At 44.7% G+C, this 25,556-nt stretch overlaps 3 protein-coding genes across 3 annotated transcripts; 2 read left to right on the forward strand and 1 right to left on the reverse strand.

Moving 5' to 3' along the window:
• Positions 1 to 626: 626 nt before the first annotated feature.
• Positions 627 to 14,582, reverse strand: INTS11 (integrator complex subunit 11). The gene is made up of 18 exons (XM_021529841.3): positions 14,536 to 14,582; positions 14,189 to 14,362; positions 13,133 to 13,230; positions 11,852 to 11,925; positions 11,301 to 11,529; positions 10,596 to 10,694; positions 9,346 to 9,380; positions 8,636 to 8,774; positions 7,986 to 8,050; positions 7,432 to 7,621; positions 6,708 to 6,791; positions 6,442 to 6,531; positions 5,059 to 5,221; positions 3,632 to 3,739; positions 3,135 to 3,196; positions 2,324 to 2,466; positions 1,444 to 1,573; positions 627 to 800 (listed from the first exon to the last, which is right to left on the reverse strand). Exons 2-18 carry the CDS (start codon positions 14,214 to 14,216, stop codon positions 735 to 737), a joined length of 1,803 nt encoding a protein of 600 aa, XP_021385516.1. The 5' UTR covers positions 14,217 to 14,362; positions 14,536 to 14,582; the 3' UTR covers positions 627 to 734.
• A 146-nt stretch (positions 14,583 to 14,728) lies between these two features.
• CPTP (ceramide-1-phosphate transfer protein) lies at positions 14,729 to 18,397 on the forward strand. The gene is made up of 2 exons (XM_021529844.3): positions 14,729 to 14,889; positions 16,618 to 18,397. Exons 1-2 carry the CDS (start codon positions 14,762 to 14,764, stop codon positions 17,114 to 17,116), a joined length of 627 nt encoding a protein of 208 aa, XP_021385519.1. The 5' UTR covers positions 14,729 to 14,761; the 3' UTR covers positions 17,117 to 18,397.
• A 1,791-nt stretch (positions 18,398 to 20,188) lies between these two features.
• Positions 20,189 to 25,093, forward strand: TAS1R3 (taste 1 receptor member 3). Its single transcript, XM_021529880.3, has 6 exons — positions 20,189 to 20,439; positions 21,245 to 21,545; positions 21,872 to 22,651; positions 22,804 to 23,007; positions 23,093 to 23,210; positions 23,651 to 25,093. Exons 1-6 carry the CDS (start codon positions 20,189 to 20,191, stop codon positions 24,574 to 24,576), a joined length of 2,580 nt encoding a protein of 859 aa, XP_021385555.2. The 3' UTR covers positions 24,577 to 25,093.
• Positions 25,094 to 25,556: the final 463 nt, after the last annotated feature.

Below are 25,556 nucleotides of genomic sequence, written 5' to 3' on the forward strand. Positions count from 1 at the left end.
GCATTTTTTAAATCTTGCTAAGAAAATCGGCTCCAGCTTTTCTAAATTACAATCCCTGGGAAGTTCTGGTGAAAATCTTGGCACTGTGAGAGCCTCAGAGGGAGCATCAGCCCCAAATAATCCTTTACCTTTAGCAGAAATTGCTATTTTTATCCCAGTTCTGGGCTTTTAATCCCATTTCTAGGCTGTGGAAAATCCTAACAGCACTGGAGAGGGACTGGTTTTATCACAATCTTTATGGATAAAGCACAGTCTTTATGGAAAAATGTAAAAAATTGGATTGGAGGCTCCTTGGAGCTGGCCCTGAGGGAAGGATGGAGAATTAAAGAGGTTTTGCTGCTTGGTTATCAGCACATTTAGGATTTTTTACTTTCTGTAGGTCCTGTGGTGCTTTTATACTTTGAATTTTAATTGTTTCAGGCAGCACTGAGGAGATTTTAAGGGAAATCAGCTGTGGGAGGGGAGAACACTGAGTAACTTTTATTTCAATGTGTAAACAAGTCAATTCTTGAGTTGTTTACACATTAAATCTCCTCAGATCTATTTCAAAACAGGTTCTTGACTCCCTGGATAAAGTTTTTTTCCAAGTGGGAAAATCCCAGTGCTGGTGACTGTCACTGCAGTAATTGGACAAACACTGGAATTCTTTTATTAAAAGCAAGCAGAAAAAAGCATTGAGGATGTAAACAAAATAAAATCTGACCCTGTGAGGCAGCCTGGGCTGGGCTCTGCTCTCAGGGGGTGCTCTGGGGCAGCCCTTTCTTCAGCAGGGATGTGAGATAACTGCCAAGCTCTTCATCCTAAAAGGGATACAAAGAAATAGGATGAGAGAGCAAAATCTTCCTTTTTGGGGTATTTGGGGCAGTAAATTCAATTTTGGTACCTAGGAGTGGACTGAGAGAATTCCCGGACCCTGCAGGATCTGATGTGAGCTGTGTTTAAAAACTGAACCAATCCACAAATTAATTTCTTGCTGTTCTGACAAACTATTGCTGTGAAACTCCCATTTCTCAAAGGACCTGAGGGGTTTCCTTTCAGGAGAAGTCCCATTTTTGCTTGAAATCAAGGGATACACTGATTTTATTGCTTTGCCTTCCAAAGGCATTTCCCTGCTGTCAAGAAAGAGTTTAATCATCCAGAAAGTTTAATAATCCGGCCACAGGAAGGAAAGATTAAGATCAGAAATAGTTCTCTACTTGTTTGAAATTTTCCAAGTAAGAAACACAGAGTGAAATACTCAGCAGAGCTCCAACACAGAACTGAATTAATTAAGTGGAATTGCCCCAGAAGTTCTCTGCTTTACAGAGCTATAAAACCATTTCTGCTCAACCCCAAAAAGCTCAAAAAACAGCAGGCACTCCCCTCATCTTCCAAACTGCTCCAAAGCCAGAGGAGGGAGGTTTGGGATGGGAGGAATTTGGGTCAGAAGTGAGGAATTCCCACCTGGTAAGTCCAGGACACGAGCAGGACTTTGGTTCCTTGGTCCTCTGAGTGAGCTGTGGCCTGGATCAGGATGGACTCCACAGTGATGGAGCCATCAGGGAGGTGCTGCACTGAGTAATCCTTCAGGATCCTGCACAGACAGGGGAGGAATTTGGGATTTAATTGGGAAAATAAATGCTGGGTCTTCATCCCAAATCCCAGCCTGTTCCTCTCTTGGTTGGCTGAGCCCAAGAAAGGAAAAGGGGATGACCCACAGCTCATTCTGGAGTTTCCATCAATCATGGAGGATTTCCTGCAGGAATTATTCCTGCAGAGTTCATCCAGCTCCAACCTGAGCCCTGTTCTGAGGGCGGAACTTGGGATGCAGCAGCTGCATGGAGGGAAAACCACATTTTATCATTCTGCTGCTGCCAGCTCAAAGGAGAGGCCCCAGCTGAGCTGCCTGGATTGGCAGCAGCCCTAAATGGATTTCTGATTCCCTTCAAAGAAACCACTCTGCTCTGGCTGGAAAAAATGGGATTCCCAGGGGAGCAGCTTTCTTCTCCCCTGCATTCCCAGAAGAGCAGCTTTCTTCTCTGCATTCCTGCTCTGACTGTTTGGTTTTGGTTTTTTTTTGTAGTATTAAATTTGTACTTTTTTTTTTTAATTTTCCCAGTAAAGACCTGTTATTCCTACTTCGATCTCTTTAGCCCTTAATTTCAAAATCATAGTAATTCAATGGGCGAGGGTTTGCATTTTCCATTTCAGGCGAGGCTCCTGCTCCTCTTAAGTTTTGGGTTGCTGCTTGGGGTTAAAAAAAAACCACATGGGGATAAAAAAACATGGGGTTAAAAAAAATCCCTGAGGGCTGGAAAAGCCTTGCCAGGGGCTCAGGGCTCACCCCTTGAGGTGGTTGTAGACCCTGAGCACGGTCTCGTGCTCCTTGCGCGGGTCCTGGATGTGCACGCGGCAGGTGAAGCGCAGCTGATGCTCGGCCAGCCCCAGCTCCTTCAGGGCCTGCTCAGGAGAAACCAGCCTGAAACTCTGAGGGGGAAAAAAAAAGAGATTAAATGGAGAAAATGGATCCTCAGAGCTTGGGGGATTGTGGTGCTGCTCTGGAGTGGGGGGAAGCAGGGAAGGGCTGAAATATCGCGGAGGGTTTGTCGCTGCTGAGGGTGGGGAGGAAAGGGACAGCTGAGAGTGGGACAAAACTTCCAGCTGGATGATTGTAAATAAAGGTTTAACAGCATCCAGTTGGTCTCTGGAGAATGGTTTAAGCTGTAGCAGGGGAGTGATGTTTGAAAATGAAGGTGAGGTTGAAGATGAGGCATCTTTGTTGTGAGGAGGCAGAAGCGCTCCCGGTGATTTGGGGTCTGAAATGTGACAGCGCCTTCTGAGGGCACAAAAAACAGCCCAGAAGGCACAAGACAGCCTCAGAGGGCACAAAAAAACACCCCAAGAGGGCACAAAAAAAACATCCTCAGGGGACACAAAAACCCCTGAGACAACACAAAACAGAGGACATGAAAAACAGCCTGAGAGCACACAAAAAACAGCCTGAAAGGGCACAAAACCCAGAGGACACAAAAAAAAACAACCCTCGGGACCTAAAAACCCCTCAGGTGACATAAAAACCCCCTGAGAGGACACAAAAAGAACCCTCAGAGGACACAACACCCCCCCAAGAGAAGCTGCAGGGCTGCTGTACTCACGTTATCCTTCATGAGCAACGTGCCGTGCATCAGCTTCGGCTTCTTGGCGTCAGGTGCAGCACCTAAAGCAGGGCCAGGGGCACAGAAACACATCAGGAGCTGCTTTTTCACCCCAAAACTCCAGGACTGAGGCTGGGGCACTGCTGAGCTTCACACACCGAAATTTGACACTTGTCTGCTCAGTGCTTCGGTGTTTAACCATGATCAGAAATATTGACAGCTAAGAAATAATATTTAGTGATACCAAACAACTCCCTCTGTTCCCACAGCATTTCCTGACGGAAGAATTCCATTATTCTTTCTAAAAAATTAAATTTATAAAGGTAATTCCAGCTCTCCCAAACCAAGCTGCTGCAAGCACACATGGGGAAGCAAACCAGGCAGGGTGCGCGCATCCATTTAAAAATTTAAATTATATTTTTAAATATAAATGTACAGCTTTCTACCTACAGAAAAAAAAGCAGCAGCAGGGGGGAAATGAGGGTGGGAAGTGTCACCTATGGCTGTTTCCCTTTTGAGGAGGCCCAGGGAGATGTCCACGGGGATGCAGGGGTTGGTGAGGATGGTGGTGGTCTCTCCGTTGGCTGGCATGAAGCAGCTGACATCTGCAAAGGGAACAGCAGCAAGCAAACTTCAGCTCCAAGGGGGTCATTGCAATTAACTATGCTTCATTAGGGTTAATTAAGGTGTTACAGGCATCAGTTCCTTGAGGGGAGGTGTACATTTGGCCCTGAGGGCCAAAATGGATCAAAAAAGTGATTTTAAAGCTTTAATGCCATTCCTTCCTCTCCTTCCTCTCCCATGGAAAACAATCCTAATTCATGTCCAAGGGATTATTGCAATTAACTGGTCTTAATTGGGCTTAATTAAGGTGTTACAGGCATCAGTTCCTTGAGGGGAGCTGTAAATGCCACCCCACTTTACTGAAGGACTGAAAGTGGATCAAAAATGTGTCAAGTTTTAATGCCATGCCCTCCTCTCTCAAGGAAAACAATCCTAATTCATGTCCAAGGGATTATTGCAATTAACTAGATTTAATTAGCGTTAATTAAGGTGTTACAGGCATCATTTCCTTAAGGGAAGGTGTAAATGGCACCCTGAGGGCCAAAATGGATCAAAAATGTCATTTTCAAGCTTTAATGCCATTCCCTCCTCTGCCATGGAAAACAATCCTAACTCATGTCCAAGGGGGTCACCGCAATTAACTGGGCTTAATTAGTGTTAATTGAGGTGTTATAGGATGAGTTCTTTGAGGGGAGCTGTAAGTGCCACCCTACCTAACTCTGCTGAGAGATCCAAACCAGATCAAAAATGTGATTTTAAAGATTAAAGGCCATTGCCTCCTCCCCCATGGAAAACAATCCTGATTCATGTCCAAGGGGGTCCCTGCAATTAACAGGACTCAGTTAATGCTAATTAAGGTGTTACAGGATCATTTCTTTGAGGGGAGGTGTGAATCCCACCCCAAGTGACTGTGCTGAGGGATACAGAATGGATTAAAAATGTGATTTTACAGTTTTAATGTCATTCCCTCCTCTCCTGTGGAAAACAATCCTAACATTCATTCAATGGGGTCCCTGCAATTAACTGGGCTTAATTCATGTTAATTAAGGTGTTACAGGATGAGTTCTTTGAGGGGAGGTGTGAATGCCACCCCACCTAATTGTGCTGAGGAATCCAAAATGGAGCAAAAAAGTGTAAAGTTTTAATGCCATTCCCACCTCTCCCACGGAAAACAATCCTAACTCATGTCCACAGGGGTCACTGCAAATTAACAGGACTAAATTAATGTTAATTAAGGTGTTACAGGATCATTTTCTTGAGAGGAACTGTAAATGCCACCCTATCCAAGTGTGCTGAGGGATCTAAAACGGGTGGAAAATGTGATTTGAAGCCGTTTCCCGGCGGTGGCAGGGATACCTACGGAATTCCTGCTCGATTTTCTGCCTCAGGAATTCCATTTTCTTGGCCTCGCCGTGGACCAGGAGGACGTTCCTGGGCTCAGCCTGGCGGATCAGCTGCATGATGCCCTTGGCATCGGCGTGGGCACTGAAGGACATGTACTCCACCTGCATCTTCACCTCCAGCTGCAGAGCAGAGCACAGCCTTGGGAAAGGGGGAATTCCTCTGGGACGCACCCCCGCGTTAATTACTGCTAATTAAGGATTATTTCTTTGAGAGGAGTTGTAATTGCCACCCCGCCGAACTGTGCTGAGGGATCCAAAATGCGATTTTAAAGTTTTAATGCCATTCCCTCAACCCCATGGAAAAAAATCCTAACTCATGACCAAGAAATCCCTGCAATTAACACCTTAATTAGTGTTGATTAAGGTGTTACGAGCATCAGTTCCTTGAGGGGAGGTGTAATTGCCACCCCACCTAACTGTGCTGAGGGATCCAAAATGGATCAAAACTGTGTCAAATTTTAATCCCATTCTCATTTCCCCCAAAGCAAACAATCCTAACTCATGTCCAAGAGGTCACTGCAATTAACTGGATTTAATTAGGGTTAATTAAGGTGTTACAGGAACATTTCCTTGAGGGGAGGTGTGAATGGCACCTTGCCTAATGATGCTGAGGGATCCAAAAAGTGATTTTAAAGTTTTAATGCCATTCCCTCATCCCCATGGAAAACAATCCTAACTCATGACCAAGAAATCCCTGCAATTAACTGGATTTAATTAATGCTAATTAAGGTGTTACAGGATCATTTCCTTGAGGGGAAGTGTAAATGCCACCCCACCAAACTGTGCTGAGCGATCCAAAATGGATCAAAAATGTGATTTTGAAGTTTTAATGCCATTCCCTCCTCCCCTATGGAAAACAATCCTAATTGATGTCCCAGAGATCACTGCAATTAGCACCTTAATTAGCACTAATTAACTTAAGAAGTTTTACTACAATTTAGTAAACTAAATTTAGTAAAATTTTTGCTAAATTTAGTAAAATTATAGTAGAAGCAAAAGGCCCCTCAATGGTTTTTTTTTACTAAAGTTTTACCAAAAATTACTAAAATTTGGTAAAATTTAGTAAGTTAGGAAGTTTTAATAAAATTTACTAAAATTTAATAACTTATGAAATTTTATTAAAGTTTAGTAACCAAAATTTAGTAAAATTATTGCTGAATTTAATAAAATTATAGCAAAACCAAAGTTTTTTTGGCAGAAATTAATGCAAAAGGAAAAAAAAAAAAAAACACCGAACCAACTTTATTAAAGCAAAAATGCAAAAAAAACCCCAAGTGCACCTCCAAATATGAAATTATTTTGGGGTGTTTTCGGTGGTGGAAATTGAAATTCCAACTCACAATTTGTCTCCCCTCCATCTCCAGCTTCCTTTGCCCGCTGAGGATTTTGTGGCCAACGGTTCCCTGGACACAGTAGCCAGGCATGATCACCTGCAGGGAAAAAAAAAAAGCAGGAAAATCAAAAATTCCATAGATTTGGTTAAATACCAAAAGAGCCACGAGCTCCAAGAGGATTTTTGTCCTTTAATTCCTCAAGAAAAGCTTTGCTGCAATCTGAGGAATTCACTCAAGGTGAGAAATCACCCCAAAAAAATTCAATTTTTTACCATATTTTTCTCGTTCCCCGCCCATTTCCTGAAGATTTGGAGGGATTGTCCTGCGTGGAGCATGCCAGGGGTTGCAAACACCACCTGCAAGTTGAAGATGTGCCATAAATCAGTAGAAAAAAAATCCATTTTTCCATCCTAAATTTGTGCAGAGCATCCACCAACACCCATCCCCAACGCTGCATAAATGGATTTTTTTGTTATTTGATTTTTTTTCCCCCACCTTTGTCTAAAATTCCCAGGAGCTGAGCTGCTATTTTAAGAAATAAGACCTAGTTTATTTATATTTAATAACAACTAGTTTAATTAATTATATAACATTAACCTGGTTTATTTATATTTATTTATAAATATTATTTATAAGATTTTTCCTGGTTTAGGAAATATTTGTGAGCATCCTCAGTGTCTGATGGAAAATTCTGAGTGTTTTTTTTTTTTTTTTTAATAAACCAACCAGAATTAAAGCAGCAATTAAAGATTGTGTGGAAAAGAAAACCCTGCCTCGAATCAGGATGTGTAGATGATATAGACACAAAAAAATTTTATTTTCACTGAGTGTTTCAGCTTTAATTAAATAAAAAAACAGAAAAATATTGAATATTTAGAGATGACCTGACCAGGGGAGGATTTGAGGTGGGATTGATGGGGTGGAGGAAGCTCAGGGTGGTTTTCCCTCCAGGATTTGAGATCAAACTGAATAAAAAATTGATTTTTTTTCACCTACCATGGGCCCTGGGTTGTCTGCAAAGGCTCTGTCGAAGGCTTTGATGTGTTTGAACTCAAACATGTTCCTCTGCACAAAAGTTTTCCTGATTTTCTGGTTGGTCCAGGTGATGAAGAGTTTGTAATAATGGTTGGCTTTTTCTGTCAGGCCCGTGGAGAAATAAATTGGAGCTTTCAGGTTCATCCTTTCCCTGTTAAAAAAAAAAAAAAAGAAACGTGGGGTAAATAAATCCTGGAATAAATAAATACAAATAAATAAAGATGGGGAGTCTCATAAGGGGTTTTTTTGGGGTGTATTTCTCTGTTTTTGTGAGGAATAAATCAATATTTTAACAGGAGCACACAGGTTTTAGTGCTCTTCTCACTAGAGAAAAAAATCTCTGGAAAAAAAAAAGAGCGAGGGGCAAAAAAATCCTGGAAGCTGGGGAGCCTCTCAAAGTTATTTTTTGGGGTGTATTTCCCTGGTTTCATGAGCTATAAATCAGTATTTCTCACTGCAGAGAAATTCCTGCCTCCCCAGCAGAACAAAGGATCCCAAAAGCACGCGGGACTCACCAGAATGTCTCCAGTAAAATGCAAAGTTCCTGGGCACGGCCGAGGGCAAACACTGGGATCAGCACCTGTAACAGAGGGTGATTTTTTATTATTTTTAATTGCCATTATTGAATTACTATTTATTCTTATTATTGACTTACTAGTATGATGTATTTATTATTTATTTACTATTAATTACTATGTGTTTTACGGATTTATTATGGATTTATTATTTAAATTATAATCTATTTATTATGGGGGTTTTTTATTTTTAAGTTTTTTTTATTATTTCTGTCAGATCCCTCCCACTTCCTACCCCCTCTCAGCACCGTTTTGCAGTTTGAAGCACTGAGGGTGATTCCTGCTGGATTGAAATGCAGCATTTGGGGATATTTTGGGCTATTTTGGGCTATTTATGATATTTTGGGCAATTTTATGATATTTTGGGTTATTTTATGATACTTTGAGATATTTTGGGCTATTTTATGGTATTCTGGGATGCTTTGGGATATTTTGGGATATTCTGGGATATCTGGGGTGTTTTTGGGCTATTTTATGATATTTTGGGCTATTTGGGGCTCTTTTTGGGATACTTGGGGATCTTTTGGCCTCTCTGGGATGTTTTTGGGATGCTCCTGAGGGCAGCAGGAGCGTGGCAGAGCCCGCTGTACCTTCCCTCCTCTCTCCACAGTCTCGTGGACCTTCTTGAGGAAATCCCTCTCGCGGCAGCGCTTGGAGTCGCGGATGGTGGTGGCGTAGGTGGACTCGGTGATCAGCAGGTCCGGGCGGCATTTATCGATCCAGGCGGCCCTGGGCAGGGAGAGCGCCAAGATCACCGCGAGGGGAGCTCAGCTGGGAGCTGCAACCAGGCTGGGAACCTGCATCCCAAAATCTGCCACCCAGCTGGGAACCTGCACCCCGAAATCTGAAACCCAGCTGGAAACCTGCATCCCAAAATCTGCCACCCAGCTGGGAACCTGCATCCCGAAATCTACCACCCAGCTGGGAACCTGCATCCCAAAATCTGCCACCCAGCTGGGAACCTGCATCCCAAAATCTGCCACCCAGCTGGGAACCTGCATCCCAAAATCTGAAACCCAGCTGGGAACCTGCATTCCAAAATCTGAAACCCAGCTGGAAACCTGCAACCAGGCTGGGAACCTGCATCCCAAAATCTGCCACCCAGCTGGGAACCTGCATCCCAAAATCTGCCACCCTGCTGGGAACCTGCACCCCGAAATCTGAAACCCAGCTGGAAACCTGCATCCCAAAATCTGCCACCCTGCTGGGAACCTGCATCCCAAAATCTGCCACCCTGCTGGGAACCTGCAACCAGGCTGGGAATCTGCAACCCCAGCTGGGAATCTGGGGTTTCACTCACCCCAGGTGTCGGTCGGGGGTCATGTTGTAATCGCCCTGCCGAGAGAAACACACCGAGATTTGGCTTTGCTTGCTTGGCTCAAATGTATCATCTAAATAATGGAAATTATATTTATATATAATAATAAACTACAAATATACTATACATACAACATATTATAAATATATATTAAAAATATATATATAACAACAAATATATTCTACATATTCTATTTTTAAATATATATTATCTAATATATATAAAACATAAAAGTATATATTATATTTATAACATCTTTTATTTATACTACATTATTTATATAATACAATAAATATATAAATATATTTTATATTATGATAGAATATATGTTATAGATATAATAAAAATATATCTAATACATAATATGTATAAAATATATACTATGTATAATACATATTTATACTACATTACTCGTATAATAAATATATAAATTATATCTATTTTTATTATATATTATATTGAATATAAATATTATATATAACAGACTACAGAATATATAAAATATGAATATATATTCAAACATTAAATATGTATGTAATTTATAATATTTATATAGCAAATATATATTACAGATAATACACAATATATTATATTGTCTATATATATTTTATATTGGTATATAATTATATTGTTAATATATATTAATTATATAATTATCATACAATACTACATAATAAAATATTATATTATATGTATTATATAATATATTGGTATACAATATAGTATTGTTACATAATAATATATTATATATATTAAAATTATATAATACTATATTATATATAACAATACATTACTATATATTATATAATAGAACATATATATTTGTTATGCAATATATTATAGTATATATTGTATAACAATAATATATTGTTATACAATACAGTATTATTACATAATAATATATATATTATATTTTATATTAGTATATATAATATATCATTGGAATACATAATATATAATATATATACATATATATATAATATATAATACATAATAGATAATATAGAATACATAAAAATACACACATATATTAAATATATAATATCTGTATATAATATACATCCATAATATATTATTTCCTTAAATAATACAAATATAATATAAATTAAATAAACACACATTTAAAAAAAACCATATAGATGGATTATTTTTATTTTTTTATGCATATATCACAAGAACCTGGGGACATTTGGAGCCCAGCAGGGCAGCAATAATTCCCATTTTTCACTCACCGTGTACACCACGGACTCGCAGCCAACCTTGATCTGGAACATGGCAGCCCCCAGCACGTGCCCGGCGTAGTAAGCCTTGATCTCCAGCTCCTCGTCCACCTGCCCAGGGGCAAATTAATTACCATTATTAGATTAATTAGTGGCCATAAATAGGTTATTATAATAGATTTGGTCATTATTATTATTACCTTCAATTATTATAATTTTTGTCCAAATGGGGATAAATTATTAGAATAAATTCTACAATTATTATTAATTCTAAATTACAATTATTAGAATCAATTATTGACCATATGTGGGTATATAAATTATCATTACTTTTAATTTAACTCCTTGATTCATTAGCTGTATTCTTAATTTAATCCCTTGATTCCTTAGCTACACTCCTGACTTAATCCCTTGATTCATTAGCTGTATTTTAAATTTAATTCAACCCTTTGATTCCTGTATTTTAACTTAACCCCTTGATCCCTTAGCTGTATTTTTAATTTAACCCCTTGATTCCTTGGCTGTATTTTTAATTTAACCCCTTGCTTCCTTAGCAGTATTTCTAATTTAACCCCTTGATTCCTCATCAGAATTTTTAATTAAACCCCTTAAATCCTTAGTATTTCTAATTTAACCCCTTGATTCCTCATCAGAATTTTTAATTAAACCCCTTAAATCCTTAGCAGGATTTCTAATTTAACCCCTTGCTTCCCCCACCTGCACTGTCTGGTGGAGGTGCACAGCCACCACCTTCTTCATGCAGTCTTTGATCATCTGCGAGGTGAAGAAATTGGTCTCCCCCTTCTTGTCCACGGTGATCTTCCTGTAGTCCTCCAGCAGGATGGGGCAGATGGCCTTGGTGGGGTGGCTCATGTAGATGGGGCCGTCGTAGCCGACCATCTCGCTGAAATAGGGCAGTGCCCCGCAGTGGTCCAGGTGGAAGTGGCTGCAAAAATAAAAAAAAAAAAACAAAAAAAACCAAAAAATAATAATAATTTAAAAAATTAAATTTTAAAATCCATGATTTTAAAACCATGATTTTAGATTTTAAAATCCGTGATTTTAAAACCATGATTTTAAACTTTAAAATCCATTATTATAAAAGCATGGTTTTAAACCCATGATTTTACATTTTAAAATCCATTCTTTTAAAACCATGATGTTAAAACCATGATTTTAAATTTTAAAATCCATTCTTTTAAACCCATGGGATGCAGGGACAGCCCCAAAGGAGCAGGGATGAGGATGAGGATGAGGAAGGAGCTCACCTGATGATGACACAGTCCAGGAAATCGGTCAGCCTGCCGTTCTGCGTGATGTAGGAGAAGTCAGGGAAGCGCCTCTGCAGCCAGGACGAACAGCAAACTGTCAGGAATGCAGCAGGGATCCCAAAAACCATGCAGGGAACGGGACAGTGGGACTCTGGGAATGTGCTGAGTTTCTCCAGGAAACACCAGAATCAGTGATCCAACCAAAAATGGGTGAAATGGGACACTGGGAATGTGCTGATCCTTCTCCAAGCAGCACCAGCATCAATGATCCAAAAAAAAACAGAGAGGTAATGGGACACTAGGAATGTGCTGAGCTCTCTCCAGGAAACACCAGAATCAGTGAGCCAAAATTTAACCCCTTGATTAATTAGCTGTATTTTTAATTTAATCCCTTGATTCCTTAGCTACACCCCCAGCTTAACCCCTTGATTCATTAGCTTTATTTTTAATTGAATCCCTTGATTCATTAGCTGTATTTTTAACTTAACCCCTTGATTAAAAAAAAAAAAAAAAGCAGGGAATGGGAAATTGGGAATGTGCTGAGCCCTCTCCAGGCAGCACCAGCAGCTTTTGTGTGCAGGGAGAGGCAGAAATGAGGGGACAGCCAGAGAGCTGACCCTTTCATAAATACATTATTTTATCTCCCAAGTGAAATGGGCGCTGAACACAGCCTGGCTTTGAGACACAGAGCCCCAAAAGCTCTCCTGTCACAGCACATTTGCTGCTTGAACGAAATCCTTACAGGATATTTGTGCCATCATTCCTTTCCTGTTGTGTCAGGGAAGCCATAACCAGGAGTTTCCCTCTCTGTCCCTGGAGCAGCAGAAATGTGGTGAGGATCCCACCTGGAATGAGCTGCCCCAAAGCTAAGGACAGGATTCCTGCTCACAGGAAATCCAGAGAGTCCAAACCCACCTGCAGTGGAGCATTTGCAGCTGCAGTCATGAACATTTTCCCAAATCCACAAGCCAGGGAAAGGAGGGCTGACATCTCAGGGAATATTTGAGGAGAAGGGAGATTTTGGAAGGGGAAAGAGCAGCTCTGGCACAGTCCAGGTGACATTTCAGGGAATATTTGAGGAGAAAGGAGATTTTGGAAGGGGAAAGAGCAGCTCTGGCACAGTCCAGGTGATATTTCAGGGAATATTTTAGGAGAATGGAGATTTTGAAGGGGAAAGAGCAGCTCTGGCACAGTCCAGCTGCAGCAGGGGCTGAAGGAGGAGGCCAGAAATGCAGGTGGCACACAGGGAGGGCTGGAGGTGGCCCAGGGGACACTCACGTCATCGTTGTAGCCCATGTGCATGCCACAGTCCAGCATGACGTTCTTGCCAGCGATGGACACCAGGATGCAGCTCCTGCCCACGTCCTGCCCAGCCCCTGGACGGCAGCAAAACAGCAGGGAAACTCACAAAACAGCAGGAAAATATCAGGAAAACACCACAAAACAAGGAAAAACCAGGAAAACATCACAAAACATGAGCAAAACACCAGGGAAAACCAGCAAAACACCAGGAAAACATCAGAAATCACCAGGAAAACATCACAAAACACCAGGAAAATATTGGCAAAATACCAATAAAACACCACCAGCAAAATGCCAATAGAACACCAACAAAACACCAGGAAAACATCACAAAACGCCAGGAAAATACAAGTAAAAAATGGGCAAAACACCCATAAAACACCACCAGCAAAATACCAATAAAACACCAGTAAAACACTAGTAAAACAGCTTTGAGAAAAGCTGCAATTCTTTCAGGAAAAAAATTAATTAATGCAAATAGTTATAACTATTATATTTAACTAATAATATAATACATATAATATATAATATATTATATATATATAATATATATAAATATAGAATATAAATATACATATACATAACTAATATTACAGTATTTTCTATTATAATAATATAATATTTTCTGCCTGTGGTTGTTTAGCACTATGGCAAGTACAAGAATAACTTCATTAGTCCCGATTACTGAATGCAAATAGTTATAACTATTATATTTAACTAATAATATTATATATAAAAATATATATTATATTTATAAATATATTATATACATAGAAATATATACAACTAATATTATAAAATTTTCTATTATAATATTATAATATTTTCTGCCTGTGGTTGTTTAGCACTGTAGCGAGTACAAGAATAACTTCATTAGTCCTGATTAATTAATCCAAATAATTATAACTGCCACTGGAAAAACCAAGGGAGAGCTGACAGGAATCACATGGGAAATTCCAAATATTACCCTGAATTCCAAACCCCCCAGGTTTTCAGTGTTTGTATTTCAAGGCGATTTTAGGCCGGACTTACCCAAGGGGGTGACTTTGATCTCAGGCATTTTTACCCCACTCCACGTCCCAAAACCCGCACAGGGAATTACTCCAGGAGCAGATCGGCGAGGGGCACAACAGGAGAGGATCTCGCTGCTTTTCCAGGCGCCATTTCAGTTGTTTTCTGAAAATTCCAGCAGAGCCCAAACTCCTCCTGAGGCGAGACACAAACCACGCGTCAGGCGATAAACAACATGTGGGACAGCGGCCCCGTTTGGCGCCACCACTGCTGCGAGCTGGGGAAGCACGTGTAGGAACACACAGAAATAACAGACCAAAAAAAGCACAAAAACACCCCCAAAAAATTATATAAAAACACAAATTCACCCAGGCCCGGACGCGCAGCCGGCGCCTCCTCCGCGCCTGCGCCGCTCCCGCGCGGGTTGCAGAGCCGAAGTGACGCACGCGAAGCGGATTGGCCGAGCCTCAGTGACGCACACGAAGCGGATTGGCCCTCGGGGCGCGGCGGGTGACGGACGGGGCGCTGATTGGCCGAGAGGGCGGTGCGGGATGAGGAAGGAGGAGGAGGAAGAGGAGGCGGCGCCGCGCGGCGATGGCGGCGGCGGCGGCCGCGGGCCCCTTCAGCCTCAGGGAGGTTCTGGACGCCTTCCGGAGGTGCGTGACGGAGCAGCGGGAGGTGCTGCTGGAGCCTTACCTGAGCGGCTGGCGGGGGCTCATCCGGTGAGTGGCCGCGACCCATCTGTGGGCAGAAGGATGCGGTGACAGGGCAGGACGCGATGACTTCACACCGACGGAGGGAGTATGAGGAAAAAATCCCAGCCACTTCCTGAGGGAGATCTGTCGCACAGAGCTTTACGCCACATCGTGTTTTCACTGCTGTATTTTAGGAGTTCACGGCAGTTTCTCCAGTTTAACCCATTTGAACGAGCCCTTTCTAGCACCGGAGCTGACGGGAGAGAGTGACAAAACTATTTAAAGGACAAGGGGGGATGGATCCACACTGGCAGAGATTGAGTTTAGGTTGGATTTTGGGAACGAATTCTGCCCTGGGAGGGTGGGGAAGTGCTGGGATGTGTTTCCCAGAGGAGCTGTGGGTTCTCCATCCCTGCAAGTGTCCAGGGCCAGCTTGGAGCAGCCTGGGGCAGTGAAGGTGTTGGGAGCTTTAAGGTCCCTTACAACACAGTGCGTTCTGTGTTTGTGGTTTGTTGGGTTCTCTTTTCCCCCCCTCATGTGTTTTTTTGGATTCTCTTTTCCTCCCTCATGTGTTTTTTTGGGTTCTCTTTTCCCCCTCATGTATTTTTTTGGATTCTTGTTTCCTCCCTCATGTGTTGTTTTTTTTTTTTTTTGGGTTCTCTTTTCCCCCTATCAGATTTTTTGGCAGGGTTCTGTCTTCAGCCCCCTCAGATGCTTTTCACCCCTGAGGTGCTTTTGCCTTCATTTTCCCACCCTTCAGGGTGTTTTTTTCCCCCACCTAACCCACCTCCCCATTTCTCCCCATTTCCCTCAGCTTCCTGCAGAGCCTGGGCGCCGTCTTCTCCTTCATCTCCAAGGACGTGGTGACCAAGGTGGCTCTGCTGGAGGCTCACCGCCAGCAGCACCCCTCAGGTGCTTTGGGGTTCTCTTTTCACCCCTCAGCTGTTTTTCTAGCAGGGTTCTTTTTTTCCTCCCTCAGGTGCTTTTTGGGTTCCCTTTTCCCCCCTCAGGGGAAGGTTCTCTTTTCCCCCCCTCAGATGCTCTTCTGGGGTTCTCTTTTCACCCCTCAGCTGTTCTTTTGGCAGGGTTCTCTTTTCCCCCCTCAGGTGTTTTTAGGTTTCTCTTTTCCCCGCTCAGCTGTTTTTTGAGGGTTGCCTTTTCCCCCCCTCAGGTGTTTTTAGTGTTCTCTTTTCCCCCCTCAGCTGTTTTTTTGGCAGAGTTCTCTTTTCCCCCCTCAGCTGTTTTTTGAGGGTTGTCTTTTCACCCCTCAGGTGTTTTTAGGGTTCTCTTTTCACCCCTCAGCTGTTTTTTGGCAGGGTTCTCTTTTCACCCCCTCAGATGCTCTTTTGGGGTTCTCTTTTCCCCCCTCAGCTGTTTTTTGAGGGTTACCTTTTCACCCCTGTGTTTTTAGTGTTCTCTTTTCCCCCCCTCAGCTGTTTTTTTGGCAGGGGTTTGGCAGGGTTCTCTTTTCCCCCCCTCAGATGCTCTTCTGGGGTTCTCTTTTCACCCCTCAGCTGTTTTTTTGGCAGAGTTCTCTTTTCCCCCCTCAGCTGTTTTTTGAGGGTTGCCTTTTCACCCCTGTGTTTTTAGTGTTCTCTTTTCCCCCCTCAGCTCTGTTTTTGGCAGGGGTTTGGCAGGGTTCTCTTTCCCCCCCTCAGACGCTTTGCACCCCTGAGGCGCCTTTGTTTTCCCGCCCTTTGGGGTGGTTTTCTTCCCGCCGCTCACCCACCTAACCCAGCTCCCCTTTTCCCTCAGCTTCCTGCAGAGCCTGGGCGCCGTCTTCTCCTTCATCTCCAAGGACGCGGTGGCCAAGGTGGCCCTGCTGGAGGCTCACCGCCAGCAGCACCGCTTCGTGTCGCTGCAGTCGCTGGTGCAGCACGAGCTGGCGGCGGGGCCGGCGGCGCTGCGGGCGCGGCCCGACTCCGGCTGCCGCACGGTGCTGCGGCTGCACCGCGCCCTGCGCTGGCTGCAGCTCTTCCTGGAGGGGCTGCGCTCCGGGGAGCCGCGCACCTCCGTGCTCTGCACCGACGCCTACAACGCCTCGCTGGCCGAGCACCACCCCTGGGTGGTCCGCAAGGCGGCCACCGTGGCTTTCTGCGCGCTGCCGTCCCGCGATGCCTTCCTGGAGATCATGAACGTGGGCTCGGCCGAGGAGGCCGTGGCCATGCTGGGGGAGGCCATCCCCTACATCGGCGACGTGTACGGCATCACCCAGGAGCTCTTCGCCGAGCACAAGCTGCTCGACCTGCCCTGACGGCTCAAAATGACAGTTTTGCACAACACGAGCCTTTGTCCGTGGTTATTTCCACTTTTCCGTTGCAGCCTGGAGCTGAGGAGTTGGCCAAACGATTCCACTTTATAAACGTGGACCACCGGTTCTTTTTTACACGTGTCAGTTTGTGTGTAGAGCTCTGCAGTACAAAAAGAATTCCACATTAGGATGGGCTGCTAAGGGTTGATTTTTTTTATTCCCAGTTTTCAGCATCATCTTTGTGCAGCACAACCTGCCCTGATGGCTGAAAATGACATTTTTGCACAAGTTTCTGGTTCTCTGTCCATGGTTATTTCCACTTTTTCTTTGCAGCCCAGAGCTGAGCAGTTGGACAAACTATTCCACTTTATAAATGTGGATTGGTTCTTTACTTACATCTCTACAGTTAGAAAAAAAATCCACATTAGGATGGGTTGCTAAGGGGTTGATTTTTTTTTTTTTTATTCCAAGTTTTCAGCATCACCCAGGACCTCTTTGTGCAGCACAACCTGCCCTAATGGCTGAAAATAATATTTTTGCACAGGCACAAGCCTCTCTGGTTCATTCTCCATTTATTATTTGGTTATTTCCACTTTTTCTTTCCAGCCTGGAGCTGACGAGTTGGCCAAGTTATTCCACTTTATAAACATGGAATAGTTTTTCTTTTTACACTTTTTTTTTTACATCTGTACAGTCAGAAAATAAAATCCACATTAGGACGAGCTCTACAGTTAGAAAGAAAACCCTTCCCGTTAGGATTAGCTGCTAAGAGATTTATTTTTGGATGGGAGAGAAAAAAGTTCCTGGAGCAGGGATCCACCCAGCAGCACCATCCCTGTTAAATCCACGATTTTTGCACTTGGGATGTGCAGCAAAATTTCATTTATGCTGCACAATCCCCTCTGTCCAACCAAGCCTGGAGCTGTTTGCTTCCCAGTTGCGTTGCTGTGTTTTTATTTTTAATTTTATCAATGTGTTAAATGCCTACAAAAAGGATTTTTCTGCCTCTCTGAGGGGAAAATCCACACTTGTACTGTAAATCTCAGATTTTGGAGGAAGAGCCAAAGGATGTCAGATGGGATTTGCTGGGGGAATTTACTGGATTTCTTTTTTGGGAAGCTGGAAAAGCACTGCAGGGTCAGCCCAGGATTGCAGGGAAATCCTGGAGGCTGCTTGTTTTTTTGTTTTTATTTTTTGCCTGCTGGAACACTGAAAAATTCAGGCTATCACTATTACCTCATGGAGACTGGACTCACTGGACATTAAATGATGTGAAAAATGTGATTTTTGGGGAGTGTCCTTTGTGGGGTCACACTCTGGGGGTGTGCTGGGAAGGAACACCACTTACACTTACTCTGATTTTTTTTTTTTCCCCCTGAAAAAAATCTGTTTAATTTTCCTGGAGATCAGGCCAGCTGATTTTCACCTGTGCAGTGAATTAAATGCCTTCAAATAAATCAAATAAGGGGAAAAAAATCTGGTCTTGATATCTAGAAATGATGGTATGTCAAATTTTTCCTTAATTTCAAGGGAAGAAAATGGGTTTAGATCTCTAGAAATGATGGTATGACCACAAAAAAAAAAAATAAAACCAAAACCAACTTTTTGTCCCTTGTCCCACTTGTTCTAACTATTCCTCTTATGAGATAAATTAATATTTATAATTACCAGTATTGAAGATTAATTTGTTCAAAATTCAGGATTATGTTTCGAATTTATTTTTTAAAGTTTTCTAGTTAAAGCTGCCACTGAAATAGTCCAATAAAGGGAAAGGATGATTAAAAAAAGTCAAAAAACACAGGTTTTAGGTCTCTGTATCTGCTTTTCTTCCTGCAAGGAAAATATTCCAGCCTTGGAGCATCACTTTGGCAGCAAAATCACTTTTTTGATACAGTGAAAAATGCAGGAAATTGAATTTCCCAGATTTTCCCCATTTTTTTTCCCATATTTTCCCCTCAAAATGCAGCTGCCTGATCTTTGCCTGCACCGCCTCCCTGATTTGGGTATTTCCAGGATGAAGTGACCTCAAATTTAAAAAACAAATCCAAATTCTCGCTGTGTAAATCTTTTCCCAGCGCGGGGCACCTGAGTTCTGTCTCCTCTCCCAGAGGAAAGGATTTCCCCCAGGTTTTTCCCCAGATTTTTCCCAGCTTTTTCCCCAGATATTTCCCAGATTTTTTTTCCAGACTTTTCCCCAGATTTGTTTTCCAGATTTTTCCCAGATATTTCCCAGCTTTTCCCCCCAGTTTTTCCCCAGATTTCCCCCATTTTTCCCCTCAGATTTCCCCAGATATTTCACAGGTTTTCCCCAGATTTTTCCTAGATTTTTTTCCCAGCTTTTCCCAGATTTTTTCCCCAGATTTTTTCCCCTGATTTTCCTCATATTTTCCCCCAATTTTTTTCTCAGCTTTTCCCCATATATTTCCCGTTTCCCCCCCCTTATTTTCCCCAGATTTCCCTAGATTTTTTCGCAGATTTTTCCCCAATTTTTTCCCCAGCTTTCCCCCATATATTTCCCATTTTCCCCCCATTATTTTCCCCCGATTTTTCCCCCATTTTTTTTCCAGCTTTCCTCCATATATTTCCCATTTCCTTTTCCCCAGTTTTCCCTCATATTTCCCCCATATTTTTTCCCCAGATTTCCCTCATATTTCCCTCATATTTTCCCCCCATTTTTTTCCCAGCTTTCCCCCATATATTTCCCATTTCCTTTTCCCCAGATTTCCCTCATATTTCCCCCATATTTTTTCCCCAGATTTCCCTCATATTTTCCCCCCATTGTTTCCCCCAGCTTTTCCCCATATATTTCCCATTTCCTTTTCCCCAGATTTCCCTCATATTTTCCCCATATTTTTTCCCCAGATTTCCCTCATATTTTCCCCCCTTTTTTTTTCCCAGCTTTTCCCCATATATTTCCCATTTCCTTTTCCCCAGATTTCCCTCATATTTCCCCCATATTTCCCCCCAGATTTCCCTCATATTTTCCCCAGATTTTCCCCCAATTTTTTCCCCATCTTTTCCCCATTTCCCCTCCATTTTTTCCCCCATTTTTCCCGCCATTTTCCATCCCGCACCATGCGGCCCTGGCCGTGGCCGTGGCTGTGGCTGTGGCTGTGTCCGTGGCCGGGGCCGTGTCCGTGTCCGTGTCCCTGGCCGTGGCCGTGTCCGGGGCCGCGCTGCTGCCGCTCCGCCGCCGCGCCGCGCCCGTGCCTGCCCGCGCTGCTCCGCCGGCCCGGCCATTTCAGCCTGGGCGGCCTCTTCCCCCTGGGCACGGCCGCCCCGAGCCCCGCGGCGCGCTCCGAGCCCGCCCGCCTGCTCTGCCCGAGGTCAGCGCCGCCATCGGGGGGGACGGGAAACCGGGGAGCTGGTCCCGAAATGGAAATAGTTCAAAATTATGATAGAAGGAAAATATTATTATGTGTATTACAGAACATATGTTTATATGTATTATACATATATAGGTATTATAAATATATATGTTAATATATTATATATGTCAATGTTATATATTATATATATCATATGTTAATATTCTATATTCTATATTTTATATATTATAATTCTATATTCTATATTATCTATAATGTAATATAATGTCTATAACAAAAATTAATCATTTTTCCTCCCTGAAGAGCCAATGCCAGCTGTCCCTGTATATATTTCTTTATATTTCTATATATAATTTCTATAATAAAAATTAATCATTTTTCCTCCCTGAAGCCAACACAGCTGTCTGTCCTCTGTATACATTTCCATATATTTCTATCTATAATTTCTATAATAAACCATTTTTCCTCCCTGAAGAGCCAATGCAGCTGTCCCCTCTATATATTTCTATCTATAATTTCTATAATAAACCATTTTTCTTCCCTGAAGAAACCAATGCTGCCTGCTGTATACATTTCTATATATTTCTATCTATAATTTCTATAATAAACCATATTTCTTTCCTGAAGAAGCCAATGCTGCCCGCTGTATACATTTCTATTTTCTATATATAATTTCCATAATAAACCATTTTTCCTCCCTGAAGAGCCAACACAGCTATCCCTGTATATATTTCTATATATAATTTTATGGTAAGTGTTTTTTCCTGCCTGGAGAAGCCACCGGCGCTGTGCTGTTCCCCAGGTTGCTGCCCAAGGGGCTGATCAGGGCCCTGGGGATGATGTTCGCCATCGAGCAGATCAACAACTCCAGCCGGGTGCTGCCGGGGCTCCAGCTGGGTTATGAGCTGCACGACTCGTGCTCCGAGCCGCTGGTGGCCCTTCAGCCCAGCCTCCTCTTCCTCGCCCGCCGCGGCTCCTCGGGCATCGCGCTGCTGCGGGACTACACCGAGTACCAGCCCCGCGTCGCCGCCGTCATCGGGCCCCACTCCTCCGACCTGTGCCTGCTCACGGCCAAGCTCTTCAGCTCCTTCCTCATCCCACAGGTAACACCTCTCTGCAGGAAGAATTCTCCCTCTCCAGAGTCCAGCCCCAGGTGGGTTGGATTGGCCACCAGGCTCAAACAATCCTCACCGGAAACAATTCTGCAAACACATTCCACATGGGGAAACAAGGAGCAGAAATACAAATGGTTTTCTCTTTCTTTCCTCTGTGCTCCTCTATGAAAAATCCCAAGAGAGAGAAAACTGTGCCTGTCACAAAAGTCCTCCGCTCCCGGTGCCATAAAGTTTTCTCTACTCAGTCTTCTATTTCTGCTAAGGTTTTAATAAACCTTTGGACTTCTTTAAAGTGAGGATCATTTCTCCCACAGGTGAGCTACGGAGCCAGCAGTGAGACCCTGAGCAACACGGAGCTGTACCCGTCCTTCTACCGCACCGTGCCCAGCGACAAGAACATGGTGGAGGCCGTGGTGCTTCTCCTCAGCCAGTTTGGCTGGAACTGGGTCGCCACGGTGGGCAGCGATGACGAGTACGGCCGGGGGGCCCAGGCCCTCTTCCTGAGCATGGCCAGCACCAACAACATCTGCATCGCCTTCGAGGGGCTCATCCCCGACGACCTGACCGAGCCTAATGCCAAAACGCAGCTGGAAAACACAATTAAATTAATTAACAGCACCAAAGTCAACGTCATCGTGCTGCTCGCGCAGACCTCGGCAGCCCAGGCCCTGCTGCAGCACAGCATCAGGATGGGGCTGGGCAAGAAGGTCTGGATTGGCACCGAGGCCTGGATGGTGTCGGACATCCCCACCACCACGCCCAACATCCAGAGCGTGGGGACAGTGCTGGGCTTTGTCACGAGAACGGGGACGGTCCCCGGCTTCCGGGAGTATGTGGCCGAGCTCTTCCGCTCTGTCACTCAGGAGGAGTTCTGCCGGCAGTCCTGGGAGCTGAGCCGAAGCACGGACGCCGAGGAGCTGGACACGCCATGCCAGCAGTGTGGCAACGTCACCCTCGGGGACATCTGGCCCATGCTGGAGGTGACCGCGGTGCAGCCGGTGCACATGGCCGTGTACAGCGTGGCCCACGCCCTGCACAGAGCTCTGGGCTGCACCTCCAAAGGCTGTCCCAAAACACCCATCAGGTCCTGGCAGGTGAGGGCAGATTTTTTGGTTTTTGTCACGTCACAGCCAGACTGGCACAGTCTCAGCCCACCGAGGGACAGCTGATGTCAGCTTGCAGAATTGTCACCCTCCAAACAAGAACAACTGTACCAAAATTGATTTTGATTTCATTTCCTCCCCAGCTGCTGCACTTCATGAACACCCTCCCGTTCGAGGTGAATGGCCAGAGCTTCAGGTTTGATCAATCCCACGGCACAAACACTGGGTACAAACTCATCCTCTGGGCCTGGAGGGACGGCACCGTGACCCACCTGCCCGTGGGGAACTATGACCAGTCCCTGTACATCCGTAAGTCCCAGATCCAGTTCCACACCGCAGATAAGAAGGTAAAAATGGCACAGTTCCTCCTGGTTTGTTGGAGATTCGTTCTCCTGGAGGTTCCTGGCTGATGTTAGTTCCTGCCTTTGCCAGGAGCCCACGTCCGAGTGCTTCAAGCGCTGCCAACCAGGACAATTCAGAAGAATAAAAGGATTCAACCTCTGCTGCTATGACTGCACAGACTGCTCAGAAAACACCTGGAGCAGCACAGGTGAGGTCTGGGCAATTTAAAGGCTGGGTTATTCTGTCTCCTGGCTGAGGTGGTGATGAGCTGGGAGCTCTCCTCCACAAGCAATGCCAGGTGTCCCCTCCCTGTTCTGCTCTTCACTGGGGACCTGCCCTGTTGGGCCCAGAGGGAAGGAATGAGGACAACATTTATATTTTATCTGCAGAGCTAGGAGAGAAGGGTGTGATGGAATTCTGGGGGTGTGAGTAGCAGAGAGGCAGAGGATAAAATCCTGGGATGGCTGGGGAAGGCAAACAGAGGCAAGAAATACAAGGATCCTTCGGGGATGAGGGTGGAAAAACAGAGGGTGAACTACCCCAAGCTCGGGAGCTCCAGCACACCTTGGAGGGAGGCAAAACAACACCCCGAGCAGCACCAAAGCCGTGTGACCCACCAGCGAGGAGCTCAGCGGGCTCTCTTTGCAGACAGCACCAGCTGCTCCCCGTGCCCGCGGCACCAGTGGGCGCCCGCCCGCAGCACGCGCTGCCACGACCGCGGCGAGCGCTTCCTCTTCTGGGACGAGCCCCTGGCCCTGGCCCTGCTGAGCCTGGCGGCGCTGGCGGCGGCCCTGAGCGCGGCGGCGGCCCTGCTGTTCCTCAGGCACCTGCAGACTCCCCTGGTGCAGCTGGCAGGGGGTGCCAGGAGCCTCTTTGCCCTGCTCTGGCTGCTGCTGCAGAGCCTCAGCTGCTGCCTGTACGTGGGCAGGCCCGGCGCGGCGCTCTGCTCGCTGCAGCAGCTCTCCTACGCCCTGTGCCTCAACGGCTGCTTCTCCACCTTGGTGCCCAAGGCCCTGGAGATCGCCCTGCGGACGGAATTCCCCCGCCGCGCCCCGGGGCTGCTGCGCTGGGTGACCCAGGGCAGGGCTTGGCTGCTGGTGGCCGCCTCCATGCTCGCCCAGGCGTTGCTCTGCTTGTGCCACCTCCGCCTGGGCCCCGACTACCTGGTGGCCGACTACGAGTCCCTGCCCAGCGAGGTGCTGCTGGTGTGTGGCACCCAGTCCTGGGCTGCCTTCGCCCTCCTGCACAGCTACAACAGCTGCCTGGCCTTCTCCTGCTTCCTGTGCACCTTCATGGTGCAAACCCCGGCCGGGAGGTACAACGTGGCCAGGGGCATCACCTTCGCCACCCTCATCTATTTTGTCGTCTCCATCTTCTTCGTGGTGGTTTTCACCACGCTCAGGACGGTCCTCAGGGCCGTCACGCAGATTTGCACCATCCTGGCCACCACCCTGGGCATCCTGGCCAGTTTCTTCGTGCCCAAGTGTTACATCTTGGTGTTCAGGCCTGATCTGAACACGGGGGATTATTGCCAGAACCCCTCTGAGCAGCAGCCAGAGCAGGACAGGCAATAAACCACCCCCTGCCTCACCTGCTCCTCGCAGGAGGTGGATTTTAAGGAGAAAATCTTGTTTAGGAGCACTCTGTGGCCCCAGGCACAAAATCAGCTCTGAACTGGAGCTGTGAAAGCACAGGGCTCAGCAGAGCAGCAACCTCCATCCTCTCTGGAAGCACATTTCAGCCCCCAAAATCAGCCAGAATTAATTCAGTTAATGAAAGAATCTCCAGAAATTATATTTTACATCCATCTCTCAAGTCTGGCAATGTGAGTCACCAACACCACTCCCCTGTAAACACGTCTGGTAATTTCCCTTTTTTATTAAGCTGCTCCTGAGATAGATCCAGGAATCCTCTCCCCAGCCTTGTAAGAATTGTCAAATCTGTCCAATAAAAGGGAAGTAAAAAGAACATTGTGGCAGGTACCAGCAGCTGTGTGTGTGGCACAAAGGGAGCATTACCCATTCAAATCCCAGCTCACTCAGTTCTGCCTTAAACAGGGCCAGAGAAATCATGATTTATAAGAATAAAAATCTCAATTAATTGAAAAGCAGAACCACTAGTGACTGTCAGTAAATCACAGACTGCTCAGCAGTGTCTCCTGCAGACAGAACAGAATTCCACCACTATTTTACCCTGATTTAAGTGTCAATCTTTCAGAATAATTTCCCAAGTCAGGTTTGCATCTGGGAGGAGGAAGGAAGGAAAAGGGAAGTCCTGTTGTACAGTGATTTCCCATGGAAATCAGGGACAGACCCATGGAAATGAGCTCTGTGCAAATCACGCTCGGCAAAGGCAAAGCAGGAGGTTCCTCCCTCCCCAAAAACAGGCAAAAATCACCAAAAACTTCAAAAACTTCACAAAACTTCACACTTGCCAGGCAGAACCGAGTCAATGTCCAGTCACTTCACCACGATTTTTCTTCTCCCCACTCATGCTGACAAGGAACTATTCTGCTCTTTTATTCTTTAAAAATTTTTCCATTTCTACTCTTTTA

Source organism: Lonchura striata, chromosome 24 (genome assembly GCF_046129695.1).
Source record: "Lonchura striata isolate bLonStr1 chromosome 24, bLonStr1.mat, whole genome shotgun sequence".
NCBI classification, from domain to species: Eukaryota; Metazoa; Chordata; class Aves; order Passeriformes; family Estrildidae; genus Lonchura; species Lonchura striata.

Coding starts and splice junctions, on each gene's coding strand:
- INTS11 (XM_021529841.3), bottom strand. CDS start 14,216: ATGCCTGAGATCAAAGTCACCCCCTTGG. Junction 11,926..13,132: donor ACATGGGCTACAACGATGAC/GTGAGTGTCCCC, acceptor TCCTGGCTGCAG/AGGCGCTTCCCTGACTTCTC. Junction 6,532..6,707: donor CGGGGAACGAGAAAAATATG/GTAAAAAATTGA, acceptor TTTTCCCTGCAG/GTGATCATGCCTGGCTACTG.
- CPTP (XM_021529844.3), top strand. CDS start 14,762: ATGGCGGCGGCGGCGGCCGCGGGCCCCTTCAGCCTCAGGGAGGTTCTG. Junction 14,890..16,617: donor GGCTGGCGGGGGCTCATCCG/GTGAGTGGCCGC, acceptor CTTTTCCCTCAG/CTTCCTGCAGAGCCTGGGCG.
- TAS1R3 (XM_021529880.3), top strand. CDS start 20,189: ATGCGGCCCTGGCCGTGGCCGTGGCTGTGGCTGTGGCTGTGTCCGTGG. Junction 23,008..23,092: donor TCCACACCGCAGATAAGAAG/GTAAAAATGGCA, acceptor TGCCTTTGCCAG/GAGCCCACGTCCGAGTGCTT. Junction 23,211..23,650: donor AAACACCTGGAGCAGCACAG/GTGAGGTCTGGG, acceptor CTCTCTTTGCAG/ACAGCACCAGCTGCTCCCCG.